The following is a 17,473-nucleotide window of genomic DNA, read 5'->3' on the forward strand; positions in this document are numbered from 1 at the left end:
CTACTCCTACTCCTTCCCCAGGCTGGCCCAGTGTCCACCAAGAAGCTGGTTTGGATTCCATACAGTCTACTCAGGGCTTTTCCTCATCTGATGTTCTGAATCTCAGTTATGGGACGGTGACCATCCCTGAAGTCTGGGGCACCCCTGAGAACAGGAGCTGTTATCTCTGCCATAGCGCTTTACCCTCCCAACCTCTCAGAGCCCTGCGCCTGGCTCTGTCCACCTGGGGATCAGCTAGGTATCATGATCCATCAGACTGAATGGTGTTGGTAAGACGTAGGGGTAGATGGAGGCAGATGCAGTGTGTACAAACAGGGGGCTGTTTACTGGTTGCTGTGAGAAGCCTATATACAAAGAAGGCACAAGGAGGGGGAGGGAGCTCCCCTGCTACAGTACCATGAAAGGGGGGAGGGGCTGAGGAGGGGACCTGCCAACAGCCCGGGGTCAGGAGAGGTTTTTCTGGAAATAGCTCAACTTCTAGAATGGGCCACAGGTGAGAAGGCAAAGCTAAACTGGCTCCAAAAGCCAAAGAGAGCCAAGAGCTCCACTTCTAGGTCTCCAACCCATGGTCAGTGAGGGCAGAGTGGGGTCTGGCCGACGGGGCATGATGGGGCTTCCTTCCTGTTGTACATTCAGGTGTCGCTCCCTCTGTGATCGCGTGGAGATCCCTCCAGGCCTTCAAGGTCAGGATGGTGATGTGGGTGAGAAGTGGTATCTGCTCTGTATCCGTCCATCATCTCCTTGGCCCAGGACTGGTCCCCACTCTGTTGAGAATTCCATTATGCTCCCAGAGCGGTCCCAGCACAGCATGTCCTGGCTGCCTAGCAGCATGTCCATCTCTGTTTCCTCAGGCTGCATTTCCTACTAGTGCGCGGAATGGCCATGGCTGAGTTCAGAGGTTTTCCCAGCAATTCGTGAAAGAAAGCCCCCCTGGGGACCTTTTTTCTAGTTCATTCCGCTCTTGGTCTGAGCACGCCAGGTCCTATGAACACCTCCTTGAGCGACCTCAGGCAGGCTCCCCACTCTCTGCCATGGGTGCTGAGAGTTGCACTGGGGGTCTGCGGGCTGCTCCTTGTAGGTAGTTTTCATCTCGAGGTCAGGGTCAATCCAGTGCCTATGGCTCATGATGGGTCCAGTGTGAATACAGGAAGGGTCACCGCATTGGGGGCCTCTTCCTCCTGGCTCTGGCAGAAGGCCTCTGGCTTGGTTTTGGCACTTAGAGGCTGGGACACGCATGGCCGTGCACTATTTGGGTGCGTAAGCACAGTCCACAGCAGTTGGACCCCCACGCGCTCATGTGTGTCCAGGGCACAGGGCTGCAGTGCTCAGCAATGCACGGGCCACGGCCCCAGCCTTCCTTCAGGGAGGAGGCCATGGCCACATAGCACATGCGTGCACTTGAAAGGTGTGTGTGCCCGAGCCTGCTGGTGCCAGCCAAAGGCAGCGTCCCCTGTGGTCTGGCGGGGCATAACTTATGATAAATAGTAGAAGGGGACACTGGGGGAGCAGGGTGTGATCAGGGAGGATGTCAGTAGTACTGGCCCCGAGTCTGCCAGCTGGTCACCCAGTGCTTCTTGGTGGGCAGGGTGCTCCCTGGAGGTGGGTAGCGCTCCTCCTCCCGGATCCTCACCGCGTGGTACTTGGGCATGATCCGGTAATAGTGGGTCCGCTTAAAGAAGTCACACTGGAGGAGGAGGAGAAGAGGGAGGCCCTCAGAAGCCAGCATTTACACCAGCGGGAAGATATGCCCAGTCCCTTCCTTCCTCACCAAGAGGTCCTCAAAGCCAGGACCCCTACCCAAACACAATGCCATCTCCCTGCCCTGAGACAAAGAGGACAAGGTTCCCCACCCCAGACCCCAGAGGAAGGAGGAGCTGAGGAAGGCAGAGAGGAGAGGGAGAGGCAGATGGAGTCAGAGGGGCAGTCGCCTAGACTGCAGATGGAATGGCTAGGGGGGGTGGGGATCTACAGTGACCACAAGGTCGGGAGGGGTCCGTTTGTCAGGCCAAGAGGGTCCCAAGAGGAAAAGTGCTGGTTCCCAGGAAGAAGGGCTCTACTAGTCCCCTCCTTCTCTGGAGGTGGGGATGGAAGTATGCAATCACTCTGTAGGCTACTTAGTGTCTTGTGGCCTACAAACATGGGGCCTAGCCTTGACCCTTTCCAATCCCCAGAAAACATAAGGGGCACAGGGAGGGTTTACGGCTCCCTCTTGAGGTCCCAAGTCCCTGAAGGACTCAGTGGGGAGGCTGGTGAGAGCAGACACCCCAGGCTCTCCCAGGATGTGGAGGGGAGACTGACAGAGTGATCTAGTCTTTGGAGGTGGTGCTGGGGACAGAGTGAAGTGCAGAGAGGGCCCATAAAGGAAGAGGAACAGAAAGGAGAGAGTCAGAGGCCCCAGCCAGCTGGGGGCTTGGGGAAAGGGGCCCGGAGGCCGCGTTACCCAGCTGGGCCGGGGTGGGGGCTGCCCCCCTCAGTAGTCTTCCGTCAGCCTCTCCGTCTCTGACGGCTGGCTCTTCATCTCCGCCTTCTGCCTCTTAGCTTCATACAGGGCGCGAGTGCGGGCTCGCTTGAAGAAGCCGCACTGCGGAGGGGAGGAGGTGGGGAGGGGCCATCAGGGGGAGCTGGGGGGTTCTTGCCAGCAGCACTCATGAACTGGGGCTTAGGGCTGGGGAGCCTGGATGCCTGGTTCCCAGCCCCAGCTTGGTGATGTGGCAGGAGCCGGAGCTCCTGGTTCCCCTTTCCGGCTTGCAAGTCCCCCCATTAACCCAGGACTGGGAGCTGGAGAGAGAGTGGGGAGGACTTGGGTGATGGGTGGGGTGAGATGGAAGTGAGGAATGAGATGAAGGGAGAGTTGGTGAGGGTCTGCTGGCAGGCGGTCCCAGAGTGGGAGTCCCAGTGGCGGGCTGGGTGTTCTAACCTTCCACAGCAAGAGGATGATCAGCCCCAGCAGCAGCAGCCCGGCACTCACAGCCACAAGCACCAGCCACAGCTCAATCTCAGCCGGCAGCTCCTCCACCAAGTCAGAGTCAATGTCCACGGAAAACTGGAAGGGGTGAGAAGGGGCTCAGCCACGTGTCCACCCCCTTAGGCCCTGAGCTCATCCTTCCTGTTTCGGCTGGACCCAGAACCCTGCTGTTTGATTTACTGCCTGTAGGGGGCACACAGGGACTGGAAAAGCCCCTGCCAGCCCATTGACAGGAGCAGATTCCTCTATCCTCCCCTTTCTCCTAGAGGCAGACACCAAGATCTCAGAGTCTGGTTTGTGAGCCACACATCCAGGCTTGGGTACCAGCTCCATCCTTCACAAGCTGTGGGACCTTGGACAAGTAATTTCACCTCTCTGAATCTCCATTTCATGCTCTCTGTTAAGAGGATTGTAATGCCTACCTAATAGTATAGTAGAGTGGCCAAAAGTATGGGTTCTGGAGCCAGACTACCTCAGTGCAAGTCCTAACTATGTTATTCACTAGCTGTGTGACCTTGGGCAAGTCACTTAACCTTTCTGTTCAGCTGTGAAATAGGGTATATGCTAATAATATCTGTATCATAGGTTGCTGCAAGGGTTCGTTTCCAAGGCAAACCATTCAATATCACAGTAATCCAAGTCTATGCCCCAACCAATAACGCTGAAGAAGCTGAAGTTGAACAGTTTATGAAGACGTACAAGACCTTTTAGAGCTAACAACCAAAAAAGATGTCCTTTTCATTATAGGGGACTGGAATGCAAAAGTAGGAAGTCAAGAAACACCTGGGGTAACAGGCGAATTTGGCCTTGGAATACAGAATGAAGCAGGGCAAAGACGAATAGAGTTTTGCCAAGAAAATGCACTGGTCATAACAAACACCCTCTTCCAACAACACAAGAGAAGACTCTACACTTGGACATCACCAGATGGTCAACACCGAAATCAGACTGATTATATTCTTTGCAGCCAAAGATGGAGAAGCTCTATACATTCAACAAAAACAAGACCAGGAGCTGACTGTGGCTCAGATCATGAACTCCTTATTGCCAAATTCAGATTTAAATTGAAGAAAGTAGGGAAAACCACTAGACCATTCAGGCATGACCTAAATCAAATCCCCTATGATTATACAGTGGAAGTGAGAAATAGATTTAAGGGCCTAGATCTGATAGATAGAGTGCCTGATGAACTACGGAATGAGGTTCGTGACACTGTACAGGAGACAGGGATCAAGACCATCCCCATGGAAAAGAAATGCAAAAAAGCAAAATGGCTGTCTGGGGAGGCCTTACAAATAGCTGTGAAAAGAAGAGAAGCAAAAAGCAAAGGAGAAAAGGAAAGATACAAGCATCTGAATGCAGAGTTCCAAAGAATAGCAAGAAGAGATAAGAAAGCCTTCCTCAGCGATCAATGCAAAGAAATAGAGGAAAACAACACAATGGGAAAGACTAGAGATCTCTTCAAGAAAATTAGAGATACCAAGGGAACATTTCATGCAAAGATGGGCTCGATAAAGGACAGAAATGGTATGGACCTAACAGAAGCAGAAGATATTAAGAAGAGGTGGCAAGAATACACAGAACTGTACAAAAAAGATCTTCACGACCCAGATAATCACGATAGTGTGATCACTGACCTAGAGCCAGTCATCCTGGAATATGAAGTCAAGTGGGCCTTAGAAAGCATCACTACGAACAAAGCTAGTGGAGGTGATGGAATTCCAGTTAAGCTATTTCAAGTCCTGAAAGATGATGCTGTGAAAGTGCTGCACTCAATATGCCAGCAAATCTGGAAAACTCAGCAGTGGCCACAGGACTGGAAAAGGTCCGTTTTCATTCCAATCCCAAAGAAAGGCAATGCCAAAGAATGCTCAAACTACTGCACAATTGTACTCATCTCACACGCTAGTAAAGTAATGCTCAAAATTCTCCAAGCCAGGCTTCAGCAATATGTGAACCATGAACTTCCTGATGTTCAAGCTGGTTTTAGAAAAGGCAGAGGAACCAGAGATCAAATTACCAACATCCGCTGGATCATGGAAAAAGCAATAGAGTTCCAGAAAAACATCTATTTCTGCTTTATTGACTATGCCAAAGCCTTTGACTGTGTGGATCACAACAAACTGTGGAAAATTCTGAAAGAGATGGGAATACCAGACCACCTGACCTGCCTCTTGAGAAATCTGTATGCAGGTCAGGAAGCAACAGTTAGAACTGGACATGGAACAACAGACTGGTTCCAAATAGGAAAAAGAGTACGTCAAGGCTGTATATTGTCACCCTGCTTATTTAACTTCTATGCAGACTACATCATGAGAAACGCTGGACTGGAAGAAACACAAGCTGGAATCAAGACTGCCGGGAGAAATATCAATAACCTCAGATATGCAGATGACACCACCCTCATGGCAGAAAGTGAAGAGGAACTAAAAAACCTCTTGATGAAAGTGAAAGAGGAGAGTGAAAAAGTTGGCTTAAAGCTCAACATTCAGAAAACAAAGATCATGGCTCCGGTCCCATCACTTCATGGGAAATAGATGGGGAAACAGTGGAAACAGTGTCAGACTTTATTTTTTGGGCTCCAAAATCACTGCAGATGGTGACTGCAGCCATGAAATTAAAAGACGCTTACTCCTTGGAAGGAAAGTTATGACCAACCTAGATAGCATATTCAAAAGCAGAGACATTACTTTGCCAACAAAGGTCCATCTAGTCAAGGCTATGGTTTTTCCTGTGGTCATGTATGGATGTGAGAGTTGGACTGTGAAGAAGGCTGAGCCCCGAAGAATTGATGCTTTTGAACTGTGGTGTTGGAGAAGACTCTTGAGAGTCCCTTGGACTGCAAGGAGATCCAAGCAGTCCATTCTGAAGGAGATCAGCCCTGGGATTTCTTTGGAAGGAATGATGCTAAAGCTGAAACTCCAGTACTTTGGCCACCTCACGCGAAGTGTTGACTCACTGGAAAAGACTCTGATGCTGGGAGGGATTGCGGGCAGGAGGAAAAGGGGATGACAGAGGATGAGATGGCTGGATGGCATCACCGACTCGATGGACATGAGTCTGAGTGAACTCCGGGAGTTGGTGATGGACAGGGAGGCCTGGTGTGCTGCGATTCATGGGGTTGCAAAGAGTTGGACATGACTGAGTGACTGAACTGAACTGAACTGAACTGAATCTCTTCTGACGACTGCACATCATTGTAGGAAATGTGCCAGAATTTATTGAACCAATCTCATAGTGAAAGACATTTAGATTGTTTCCAATTTTCTGCCATTATAAATAATACTTTAAAATATCCCCATATATTTATGCTTGCAAATTTGTCCTATTAGCTCCTTGATATATTATCATACACAAGATCAAAGGAAATATACAATTAAAAATTTAATAGATATTGACAAATTCATCTTTAAAAAGAATCCATCAATTTATATTCCAATCAATTGCATTTCCTTCTACCTTATCAGAACAAGACAGCATTCTTCTTTTTAATATTTTCTCATATGATATGAAAAAAATCTTACTGCTGTTATATTTCACCATACATACAATGCCTATGTATGCCACCCTTTCTCTTTACATATTAAAAATATGTCTATCAATATGTTGTTATATATGCTATAAACTTTTAAAAAAGCAATAAGTCTTTGGCCCTCTTAGTTTCTTTACCATCTCTTTTGCTGTATACAGATTTAAAATTTCAGAGTTGAATTTTTCAAAATTTTTTTGTGATTTCTGGGTTTAATAAAATAACTCCCTCTCCCCATAATTAAAGATTATTATTAAATTATTTCCTGAATTTTCTTCTGGTATATTAGGTTTTATTTCCTACATTTAAATATATTTAATCTAACTCAAATGTGTTTTTGTTTATGGTGTGAGGCAGGGGTTTGTCTTTACTTTCCAAATATGTTCTCCCAATACTACTTAATCATCTATATTTTTCTCCTTATTAAAATGCTATCTGTACAATATTAGTAAATTCTATTCTGTTCCATTGATCTTCCTGGCCCTTCCTCTGCTACCTTATTTTAGGAAATGTATGATAATGTATTTAATCAACCCATCATTCACCTCCTATACATATCCTTTCTAACCTTTTCATAACAAATTATAGCCATTTTGTGGTATTTATTTCCATATATATCTTAGAATCAAGTTTGGGAACTTCTTTTCAGGTTTTCACAGAAATGCAACATCTTTACATGCAGATCAAATGAGCCCAAGTAGAGGTTCTCAACCCTGGCTGCACAGTAGAATCTTTGGGGGTACTTTTAAACATACCAATACTGGGGTCCCACCTCCACAGACTCAGATTTTATCACTTAGGGGTGTAGTCCAGACACTAGCAGTCCTCCAGGGGATTCCAATGTGCTAAGACTGAAACCAAATAGCTAAAGTATGTGGAAGTGCTCTGAAAAGATGCCCTGCACTCCCATGCCCTGGCCAGGTTCTGCTGTCTCCTTAACGTGCTCACTCACCCGGACTGTCTTATTCTCCATGTTGATGGTGGGGACGCCGGTTCGGAGGAACAGGGTGGCCCAGCTGGCTACCCTGACTCGGTCAAAGTCTCTGTAATCCTGGAGGGGGGAACGATGAGTCAAAAGCAGCAGATGAAGTCCCTCTGAACCTCCTTCCTGACCAGCCCCCGGGACACTCTCCCTCCACAGAGCATCTTTAAGCAGCACTCCAAAGGACCTGACACGGGCCTCTCCTCTACACACAAATGCACATCATTCATTCATCTCTGTGTTAGGTCCTGTGCTGGATGCTGGGGACAGCAGAGACAGTGAAGGCCACAGTCTAGGTCTGGCCTGCAGGCTAAATCTGGCCCAAGAGCTGCTTTTGTAAATAAAGTATTTCTGGCACACAGACTCGCCCATTCACCAGTGTATTGTCTGCAGTAGCTTCATGGTACAATGCAGAATTGAGTACCTACAACAGAAAGCTCGTGGCTCACAGAGCTGAAAAGAGATGTTTAACCTAGTCATTCACAGAAAATGTTTGGTCTAGGTCGGCTGGCACTGCAACCCAGAGCAGAGTGTGTTAAGTGGCATGTGTGGCTTCAGAGAAAGTTCTGTGAGTGTCTAGAGGGGAGAGATCATTGTCAGCTAAAAAAATCAGAAAAGATCTTGCTGGTGGTCTCTGAGGGAGACTGTGAAGGCTGAACAGGAGTTTACATGCAGAGGTAACAGATGGGAGCTGGCATCCAGGGGAAAGGAGCAGCATGGGCTAAAGCAGAGGTGAGAAAGTAATGGATACACAACAGAATAAAGGACACGGGAGATGTTATTTTATGGAGACAAAATGATGTCATGTCCACACATGGATGCACAGACTAACTCTGACAGGGCACACAGTAACAGGTGCATAACCCAGCATGCATCCATCTCCATGCAGTCACCGACAACACTCAGGTACACACGTGTAGTCTGGCCTCACCCTCTCCCTGTTGCTCTCCCAGCCCGGGGTGGGTGGCAGTTGAGACCGGCACTGACCTCGATGAAGGTGCTGTTCCACACTCGTGCCTGGATGGTCACGTTGGTGATGACAGGGGCATCAGGAATGGGGCACTCCAGCCACACACAGTGGGTGTGGTCACTGCCACAGCTCTGAGATAGGCAGGGAACACAGACCCAGACAGTCTGGGTCTCTAGATTCTCCAGACTTTGCTCCAGGCTTTGTCCCAACTATGGTTGAAACTGAAGGGGCCTGTCCTCATCCCTTCACTCAAGCACATTCCCCGCCAACCCTGCATTTATGTGTTTAAGGTACATTCTTTGGACCACACATATATATATGGCAGCGACATGGAGAACAGGAAATCTGGTCCCTGTTCATGTACACGGCGCCCAGTCCTGAACACCACCTTCCCACACTGGGCTTCCTCCGGCTTCTCCTCCCTCTCCACCCAGCTAGGCTTCAAGTTGCTGCACAGGCCTGCTCCCCACTCCCTTCCGACAGAGGGCGCCCTGCACCCTGTCTTCATCTTGTGTCTCCCCATCCCTAGTTCTAATGTCCAAAGCTTTGAACAGCTATATCACCCCAACAGGTTGGGGTTCCTGGGAATAGAATCGGTGTCTGTGCTTTTGGTTCACCGTATTGACTGCTCCCCAAAACAAGGCAAGGGCCACATTACCACATCAGACTGGGGTCTCCTGGAGAGTACCAGCTATCTCTCTTGCTTCGTATGTCTCGAGGTGCCCACTCACCCTATGATGGGTGGGCATACTCCCCCCAGCCCTGCCCTGGCCACTCACCAATTGGATCTCAGACTTGGCCTTTTTGGCAGCAGCCAGAGTGACAGGCGGGGGGCCTTGGCCTCCTCCTGGGTCCAGTTGTCGCCGCCTGCGCTGTGGAGATGGCGGCCCGTCCCCAGGAACCTGAAGAGGGTAGAGGCGATTTACTGGTGGAAGGAGCAGAGGTGAGGAGAGGAGGAAAGGGCAGGGAGAGGAAAATGTTGGCCTTTCTGCCCTGCAGCTAGCAAAGGAAATGGGCCACAAGTGAATGCTTACAGAGAGAGTGAGGTTGAGAGGGTTGATAAGGTCTCCAGGCGGCTGGCAGTGCCAGGATCCATTGCCATGGACAGTGATCTCCGTGGGGTACAGCAGCCACTTGCCATTGCTGACTTCATAGGGCCACTCCAGCCCCAGGACCAGGGTCCCCAGGGCTGCCAGCCCTTCACCCATTGGGCCCACCTGTGAGGACAAGGGATGTCACTGCTACTTTCTCCTGGGAAACCACCTCTGTCTCACCAACCCCCAATCCTCACACTCTCTGACCCTGGACCCAGAGGTCCCTTTACCTGGAACTCGTACTTGAGAGGGCTTCCCACATCCTCCACAGTTTTCATGCCAGACTCACCCATCACTGTCCCCCCAAAGAAGCTTTGTAGCCGGTGATTCACCCTGGGGGTGAGAAAGACGCTGGAGTGATAGGGGACAGTAGGGGCCCTTGCAGGGGGTGGGTACCAAGGTTAACTACAGCTCCTCTGACATCAAGCAGACCTGAGACAAACCCCAGCTCTAGCATTTACTGCAGTACAGCCTTGAGCAAATAATTTATCCTCTCTAGCCTCAGTTTCTTCAACTGTAAAGTAAGGTTAATCTCTTAAGTGGGGTCACTGTGTCATGGGGCCATTGTGAGAAGACAATGAGATGATGTATATAAAATCATTAGCACAATGGGCTCTCATGAAATGGTAGGGCCACACCAACACCTTCGCCCCAGAGTTGCTGATTCCTCCACAGCTAGCTGTTCTGCAAGGAGAACAATAACAGTAACAATCATGACAGTGATGTTGAGGATACCAGGCCAAGAAAGGTGTGTCAGAGGAGCTTGAGAGACACCTTAGGGAAGGGAGGCCCAGGCTCCTCAGCAGGCTGAGGTTCAGGGCGGTACCCACATGCTGAGTGAGGCCTGGAGTGTGTAGTCCACCAGCAGAGGCAGGGTCATGGGCCGTAGGTCATCCTGGTGACTTGACCTGAGGAAGGAATACAGAGGGTAGGGGAGGACTATGTCAGCTGAGGCTGGGGGGCACCCAGGATACCTCAACCCCCATATAGACTGGCTTCCTGAGGTCACTCACGTGGAGAGCTGCAGCTGCGCCTGGAGTTCCCTTGTGTGTAGGGTCACTCCGATGACCTCGAAAGCAATGAGCAGCTCCATCTGCCATAAGGGCAAGAGAGGTTGTTTGAGGCCAGGCAGGGGTGATGCCATGGGGAAGACAGGGGCTGAGTGCTGTGCTGGGGAGTTGGCTCCCTGGTCTCCATCTCCCACCTGTCTCCACTCTTCCACCTTCCTAGCCTTATCTGCCTCCCTCTTCCCATTCTTTTCTGTTAGTAATAGCTCATGTAGCTCAATACTTCTGAGCTACACGACCTTGAGCAATCACTCAAGCTTGCTAAGCCTATGTTTCCTTTCTGTAAATCAGCACCAACTTCCTCAGAAGGTTGTGAGAAATACATAAAAGAATTGGGCTCAGGGCCTGGCATGCAGCAGGTGCTCAGCAAAATCAGTTTCCTCGCCTCCACCTGCTCTAGCTTTGTGCATAGCTCCGTAGTGGCTCCATTTTTCTGTCTCTGGGTCTCTCCCCACCCCCTACTGCATCCCTCCTCCCCAGCTCTAGCTCTTTGATTCAAGGAAGCCTGGGAACCAGGCAGGCAGAGGGAGGATAAGGAATTCATCAGAGGAGGAGCCTTGGACCCACAGCCCTGGGAGAGTACAGTCAGGCACTTACCCTCTGGTTCCGTTTAAAGGGGTTCCCCAGCTCACAAACGATGGTCTCATTGGCTTGGCAGGCTCCAGGCTGAAGAAAGAAGACAAATCAGATCTAGGTGGTCAGACTAAGGCTTGTCCCACTCCTCTCCTGTGGCAGAGGGCCTGAAGCCCTCGAGGCTTGAGAAGTGGGTTCCCCTAGCAACAGAGACGCTGCAGGCACCTGAGGAAGCCCAGCCCAGAGGACTAGGGTTGGGGGGGGGACACGTGGCAAATGACCACACATGTACATGACATGTAGGAAGGATGCATTGGGTCGTGGTTGGGCTCTGAGGAGGCAGAGGGCACTCACGGGGCGCACTGAGGACAGCAGCAGGGTGGGAGGCACTTCCAGGGTGAGGAGCGCCTCGTGGGCATCTTCCCCAGCCCGCTTCCGGCTTGGGGTGTTGGTCACGTTGATGCTCAGGAGCAGTTTTCGGAGGTCTCTCCTGTACTGGAGCCTGAGAGGGGAGGAGCAGGCCCAGACTGAGCCCAAAGCCCCGCCCCAATCTGTTATGCTCCGTCCCTCAGAAGAAAGCCCCTTTTCTGGCCAAGGAAGGCCAATCTTATGCTGCTGCTAAGTCGCTTCAGTCATGTCCGACTCTGTGCGACCCCATAGACGGCAGCCCACCAGGCTCCACCGTCCCTGGGATTCTCCAGGCAAGAATACTGGAGTGGGTTGCCATTTCCTTCTCCAGCCAATCTTATAGTTCTTGGCTAATTAAGGTCCCTCCTCTCTGACTTGCCTCTCTGTGAGACCCCACCCCTTAGGTCTCAACAGTTCTCTCCACTCTTTCCGACCAATAGGGCCCCGCCCCTCAATTCCTGATAGCCAGTGAAGTCCGGCCCACCTTGGCCAATCAGCCCTGCCCAGAGCGCACCTGCTCAGCCGCTGCCCCAGCTCAGACACGAAGGCCGCCCGCATCTGTAAATTGCTGTCGCACCTGTTGTCCTGCCCGCATTCCTTCTGGAACTGTACCTGGGGGTGGTGGGAGTTGTGAAGGGCCCACCATCATCCATAGCTCTCCAGGACCGTGCCCTTCCGGCCCTGGCCCTGGCCCCGGCCCCGGCCCTACCCACCTCCGTGTGGTTCTCCAGAGCCTGCGCTTGGTTGAGGACCGGGTAGGCATCCAGGGACCCAAGCCCCAGTTGGGGACGATCAGGCAACCGCAAAGGTAACGAGTAGTTCATGGAGATGGTGATGGGTCGGAGTTTGTCGCGGACGTTGTCCTGGGAAAGGAAGGTAAACTGAACCCAGCTCTGCACTGCCCTCCAAACCAAGTTGTATCCTCATACAAACCTAAGCCCCTAGGGAGGAGCTGCGCCCCTCTCCCTCAACCCTAAAAAACCCCTGTAAGACTGAATCCCCTCTGGTCTGCTCACCAAATTGACCCGCTTCGGTAAGATGTGGCTCCTCCTCTCCAGAGACTCCTCTGGAGGAAGATTGACTCTCCCTTCATTCCTGGGGTCCCCAAGTTGAGTTTTCCCTTTTCACTCTGATGTCCCAGAGAAAGCCTGCGCTTGTCCTTGCTTCTGGATGCCTTTTCTCCAGAGACAAGCTAAAAATCTCACATACTTCTCTTTGGCCCCCATCCCTGCTCCAAAGGTCTCTGTTCTCTACCATGGGCTGGATGCTGTGCGCTGTAGCCTCCACTTACCTATGACCTTCCAGGCCAATCCACCACCTTTGTCTCTGGAGAGAACTCATGCCCTCACCCTTGACCTCGGGGACTCTCCTGGGCCCATGGAGTTACCTCCTCCTGGGACCATGGAGTCAATGTACTGCCCCTCACCCCCTCCCTCACCATCAGGAGCAGCTCCAGTGTCTGGCAGCGCATCTCAGGCATGGAGAAGAAGCCGTGGAAGACAGCTGACTGGCTGCGTGCAAAGTGGAGTCGGGGTGGGCGGCGGTCCCGGTCAGCCTCCAGCGTGTAGGCCAGGGCTGTGGGTGTACAGGCTGGTCAGCAAGTGACCAGGTGAGCGTGCCCCCCCTCGCCCTGCAGCCCAGCACTCACTGATGTTCCGCCTGTAGTTGGGGTTGCCTGCACTCTGGTTGTAAGCAAAGCACAGCTCCACCTGCACACTGTTGAGGGTGGGGGACATACAGGAGGGTCAGGTCACGGTGGAACCCAGATACCCAGGTCCCAGCTCTCACCCGCTTTACTGGGCAAGAGGAAACAGGGTCTTTGGGGGAAAGACAGAGACAAAACTGAGGAGTCCACAGAGCTGGGCTGGGGTGTCCCTGGTCTCTTCAGGCCATAGAAAACAAGCTTAGAGGGCACCAATGGGGAAACTGAGGTCCTGAGACTAAAGGAGTTGCCTGAAGCCAGGTGTTGGCCCAGCCTAGTCTTGGGCAGGATCCCCAGTCCAGATCTCTTTCCCCACCACCCACTGCTTCCCTACTCCATCTCCCTCAGCTTTCTGATCCATTATCCTCATTCACTAATAGACCTTGGGGTCATCACTGTCATTACTGTAACCATCTTAGCAACTATGTTTTTTGAGCACTTAGGATTTACAGAGCACAAAATGCAAACAAGCAAAATGGCTGTCTGGGGAGGCCTTACAAATAGATGTGAAAAGAAGAGAAGCGAAAAGCAAAGGAGCAAAGGAAAGACATAAGCATCTGAATGCAGAGTTCCAAAGAATAGCAAGAAGAGATAAGAAAGCCTTCCTCAGCGATCAATGCAAAGAAATAGAGGAAAACAACACAATGGGAAAGACTAGAGATCTCTTCAAGAAAATTAGAGATACCAAGGGAACATTTCATGCAAAGATGGGCTCGATAAAGGACAGAAATGGTATGGACCTAACAGAAGCAGAAGATATTAAGAAGAGGTGGCAAGAAAACACAGAAGAACGGTACAAAAAAGATCTTCATGACCCAGATAATCACAATGGTGTGATCACTGACCTAGAGCCAGTCATCCTGGAATATGAAGTCAAGTGGGCCTTAGAAAGCATCACTACGAACAAAGCTAGTGGAGGTGATGGAATTCCAGTTGAGCTATTCAAATCCTGAAAGATGATGCTGTGAAAGTGCTGCACTCAATATGCCAGCAAATCTGGAAAACTCAGCAGTGGCCACAGGACTGGAAAAGGTCCATTTTCATTCCAATCCCAAAGAAAGGCAATGCCAAAGAATGCTCAAACTACTGCACAATTGTACTCATCTCACATGCGAGTAAAGTAATGCTCAAAATTCTCCAAGCCAGGCTTCAGCAATATGTGAACCGTGAACTTCCTGATGTTCAAGCTGGTTTTAGAAAAGGCAGAGGAACCAGAGATCAAATTGCCAACATTCGCTGGATCATGGAAAAAGCAATAGAGTTCCAGAAAAACATCTATTTCTGCTTTATTGACTATGCCAAAGCCTTTGACTGTGTGGATCACAACAAACTGTGGAAAATTCTGAAAGAGATGGGAATACCAGACCACCTGACCTGCCTCTTGAGAAATCTGTATGCAGGTCAGGAAGCAACAGTTAGAACTGGACATGGAACAACAGACTGGTTCCAAATAGGAAAAAGAGTACGTCAAGGCTGTATACTGTCACCCTGCTTATTTAACTTCTATGCAGACTACATCATGAGAAACACTGGACTGGAAGAAACACAAGCTGGAATCAAGACTGCCAGGAGAAATATCAATAACCTCAGATATGCAGATGACACCACCCTTATGGCAGAAAGTGAAGAGGAACTAAAAAGCCTCTTGATGAAAGTGAAAGTGGAGAGTGAAAAAGTTGGCTTAAAGTTCAACATGCAGAAAACGAAGATCATGGCATCCGGTCCCATCACTTCATGGCAAATAGATGAGGAAACAGTGGAAACAGTGTCAGACTTTATTTTTTGGGCTCCAAAATCACTGCAGATGGTGACTGCAGCCATGAAATTAAAAGACGCTTACTCCTTGGAAGGAAAGTTATGACCAACCTAGATAGCATATTCAAAAGCAGAGACATTACTTTGCCAACAAAGGTCCATCTAGTCAAGGCTATGGTTTTTCCTGTGGTCATGTATGGATGTGAGAGTTGGACTGTGAAGAAGGCTGAGCGCCGAAGAATTGATGCTTTTGAACTGTGGTGTTGGAGAAGACTCTTGAGAGTCCCTTGGACTGCAAGGAGATCCAAGCAGTCCATTCTGAAGGAGATCAGCCCTGGGATTTCTTTGGAAGGAATGATGCTAAAGCTGAAACTCCAGTACTTTGGCCACCTCATGTGAAGTGTTGACTCATTGGAAAAGACTGATGCTGGGAGGGATTGGGGGCAGGAGGAGAAGGGGACGACAGAGGATGAGATGGCTGGATGGCATCACTGATTCGATGGACGTGAGTCTGAGTGAACTCCGGGTTTTGGTGATGGACAGGGAGGCCTGGTGTGCTGCGATTCATGGGGTCACAAAGAGTCGGACACGACTGAGCGACTGAACTGAACTGAACTGATGCTAAGGGCTTCCCTGGTGGCTCAGAGGTTAAAGCATCTGCAATGAGGGAGACCTGGGTTCGATCCCTGGTCGGGAAGATCCCCTGGAGAAGGAAATGGCAACCCACTCCAGTATTCTTGCCTGGAGAATCCCATGGACGGAGGAGCCTGGTGGGCTACAGTCCACGGGGTCGCAAAGAGTCAGACATGACTGAGCGACTTCACTTTCACTTTATGCTAAGGGCTTTTTGTACATTATCTCATTTGATTATCACAACCACCCTGTAAATTGATTATATATTTTAAAAAAAACTTTTACTGGAGTATAGTTGCTTTACAGTGTTGTGTTAGTTTCTGTGAATTGGATATTAATATTTCTACTCCCTAGAGCCCATCCCTCCCACTGCAGTGGGCAAGGCTGGAATCTGAACCAAGCAGACCAGAGCTCCAACCACCATGCCCTACCTGCCCCCCTACCCCCACAGTTCACCCATTAGCAAGGAATTTTGCTCTTTAATGAGGTTGAGTGGGGAGCGCAATGCTTTCCCAAGCATCAACTCTTTAATGGTGGGGTATCAGGAGTTGCCAGGGAAGGGTTTTGAAAGCCAGGGTCCCTCCTGGGCTTCCCAAACATCAGGAGGAATGAATGGGCAGACTGGGGCCAGAGGGTCTCACCAGGAGGTGGCCGTGCAGAATGCAGGGTCCAGTATGGACGGCTTGGCTACCAAGGTCTTGTGGAGGATGTTGATGACAGGCCGGGCCCTGCATAGAAAAACCAGACATCAGTGCCTCAGGCCCACCCCAGGCCAGGCCAGGGTCAGGGCTCAGGCTTGTATGGACCTGATTCTGAAGGTGGACAGAGCTGGGGCTCCATGCAGGCAGGGACGGAAGAGAGAGGTCCCCATCCACCGTTGCCCTGGCTCACCTCAGCAGCACGATGCGGTCTGACAGGCTCCCCACCAGCAGGTCTGGGTAGAAGTTCTCATCCACGTCCATCTGCCCACTCAGGGAGTAGCCAAAGGTGGCCAAGCCAGGCAGTCCCAGCTGCTCTCCATGGATTACCTGGGGGCAGGGGGAGGCGGTGGGGACAGGCTCTGGGGAAGGTTCTACAGAGTGGGGCCCATGGGGAATAGGCAGGAGTGCGTGAGGAAAAGGAAGAAGGTGCCTCTGTCCCTGGCCGTCTGTACCTGCTGGGGCTGTCTGAGGAGCCCCCTGGAGCTGCCATGGTAGATGTACACTTTGCCCAAGCCCTCGAATGGGGCTCCCACAGCAATGTCTGGGAAAGAGAGATAGTTCAGGGTCACCCCGGGTACTATGGGCCCCATGGTTTTCCAGTCCTATGCTCCAGGCCACAGAGCCCAGCATGGCATGACCTCCCTGTCAAGCAGTGCTCAGAGCATCAGGGAACAGAGTTCTGTAACTTAGGATTAAAACTGGGACCATTAGGCACCCAATTGCCTCCTTTTATATATGGGAAATTAGGCCCAGGAGAGGGAAGTGACTTACCAAAGTCACATAGCAAGTTAATGTCTCCGGCAGGTCTAGACTCCAGATTCCTGACCACTGGCTATTTGTTTTCCCTTATTACTGTGCCTTCCTTCTCCCCTGTCAACCGCCCCTCCAGACACCTGGTTCTTCTCATGACATTTAAGAGCAGGGTCACAAAAGCAGGTGTTCCCCATTTGTGACTTTGCCAGATAGTTCTCAAACACTCATCTCATCCAGTCCTCACAAGAGTGCTGGCAGTAGGTAATACTGTCCCCACTTCACAGATGAGGAAATAGGCTCAGAAAACTTAAAGTCGGACAGCTAATAAGTAGAGAAGAGGC

General features: G+C 50.6%; 1 protein-coding gene across 3 annotated transcripts in view; it reads right to left on the minus strand.

Moving 5' to 3' along the window:
• Window positions 1-306: 306 nt before the first annotated feature.
• Window positions 307-17,473, minus strand: part of ITGA3 (integrin subunit alpha 3) — a 32,204-nt gene continuing 15,037 nt past the window's right edge. For 2 of the 3 annotated variants that reach the window (XM_061391420.1, XM_061391418.1), the window contains 18 exons: window positions 16,832-16,920; window positions 16,570-16,706; window positions 16,320-16,406; window positions 13,237-13,304; window positions 13,027-13,163; window positions 12,302-12,451; window positions 12,103-12,200; window positions 11,535-11,682; window positions 11,205-11,273; window positions 10,554-10,633; window positions 10,371-10,448; window positions 9,771-9,873; window positions 9,481-9,663; window positions 9,226-9,348; window positions 8,464-8,577; window positions 7,447-7,545; window positions 2,918-3,043; window positions 307-1,684 (listed from right to left, as the gene is read on the minus strand). In XM_061391420.1, the coding sequence (XP_061247404.1) occupies window positions 1,529-1,684; window positions 2,918-3,043; window positions 7,447-7,545; window positions 8,464-8,577; window positions 9,226-9,348; window positions 9,481-9,663; window positions 9,771-9,873; window positions 10,371-10,448; window positions 10,554-10,633; window positions 11,205-11,273; window positions 11,535-11,682; window positions 12,103-12,200; window positions 12,302-12,451; window positions 13,027-13,163; window positions 13,237-13,304; window positions 16,320-16,406; window positions 16,570-16,706; window positions 16,832-16,920 (2,045 nt within the window). In that variant the 3' untranslated portion in view covers window positions 307-1,528. Of the gene's footprint in view, window positions 1,685-2,440; window positions 2,582-2,917; window positions 3,044-7,446; window positions 7,546-8,463; window positions 8,578-9,225; window positions 9,349-9,480; window positions 9,664-9,770; window positions 9,874-10,370; window positions 10,449-10,553; window positions 10,634-11,204; window positions 11,274-11,534; window positions 11,683-12,102; window positions 12,201-12,301; window positions 12,452-13,026; window positions 13,164-13,236; window positions 13,305-16,319; window positions 16,407-16,569; window positions 16,707-16,831; window positions 16,921-17,473 lie in introns of all 3 variants that reach the window. The other variant, XM_061391419.1, reaches the window with a different exon arrangement.

Source organism: Bos javanicus, chromosome 19 (assembly GCF_032452875.1).
Source record: "Bos javanicus breed banteng chromosome 19, ARS-OSU_banteng_1.0, whole genome shotgun sequence".
In the NCBI taxonomy this organism is placed as follows: Eukaryota; Metazoa; Chordata; class Mammalia; order Artiodactyla; family Bovidae; genus Bos; species Bos javanicus.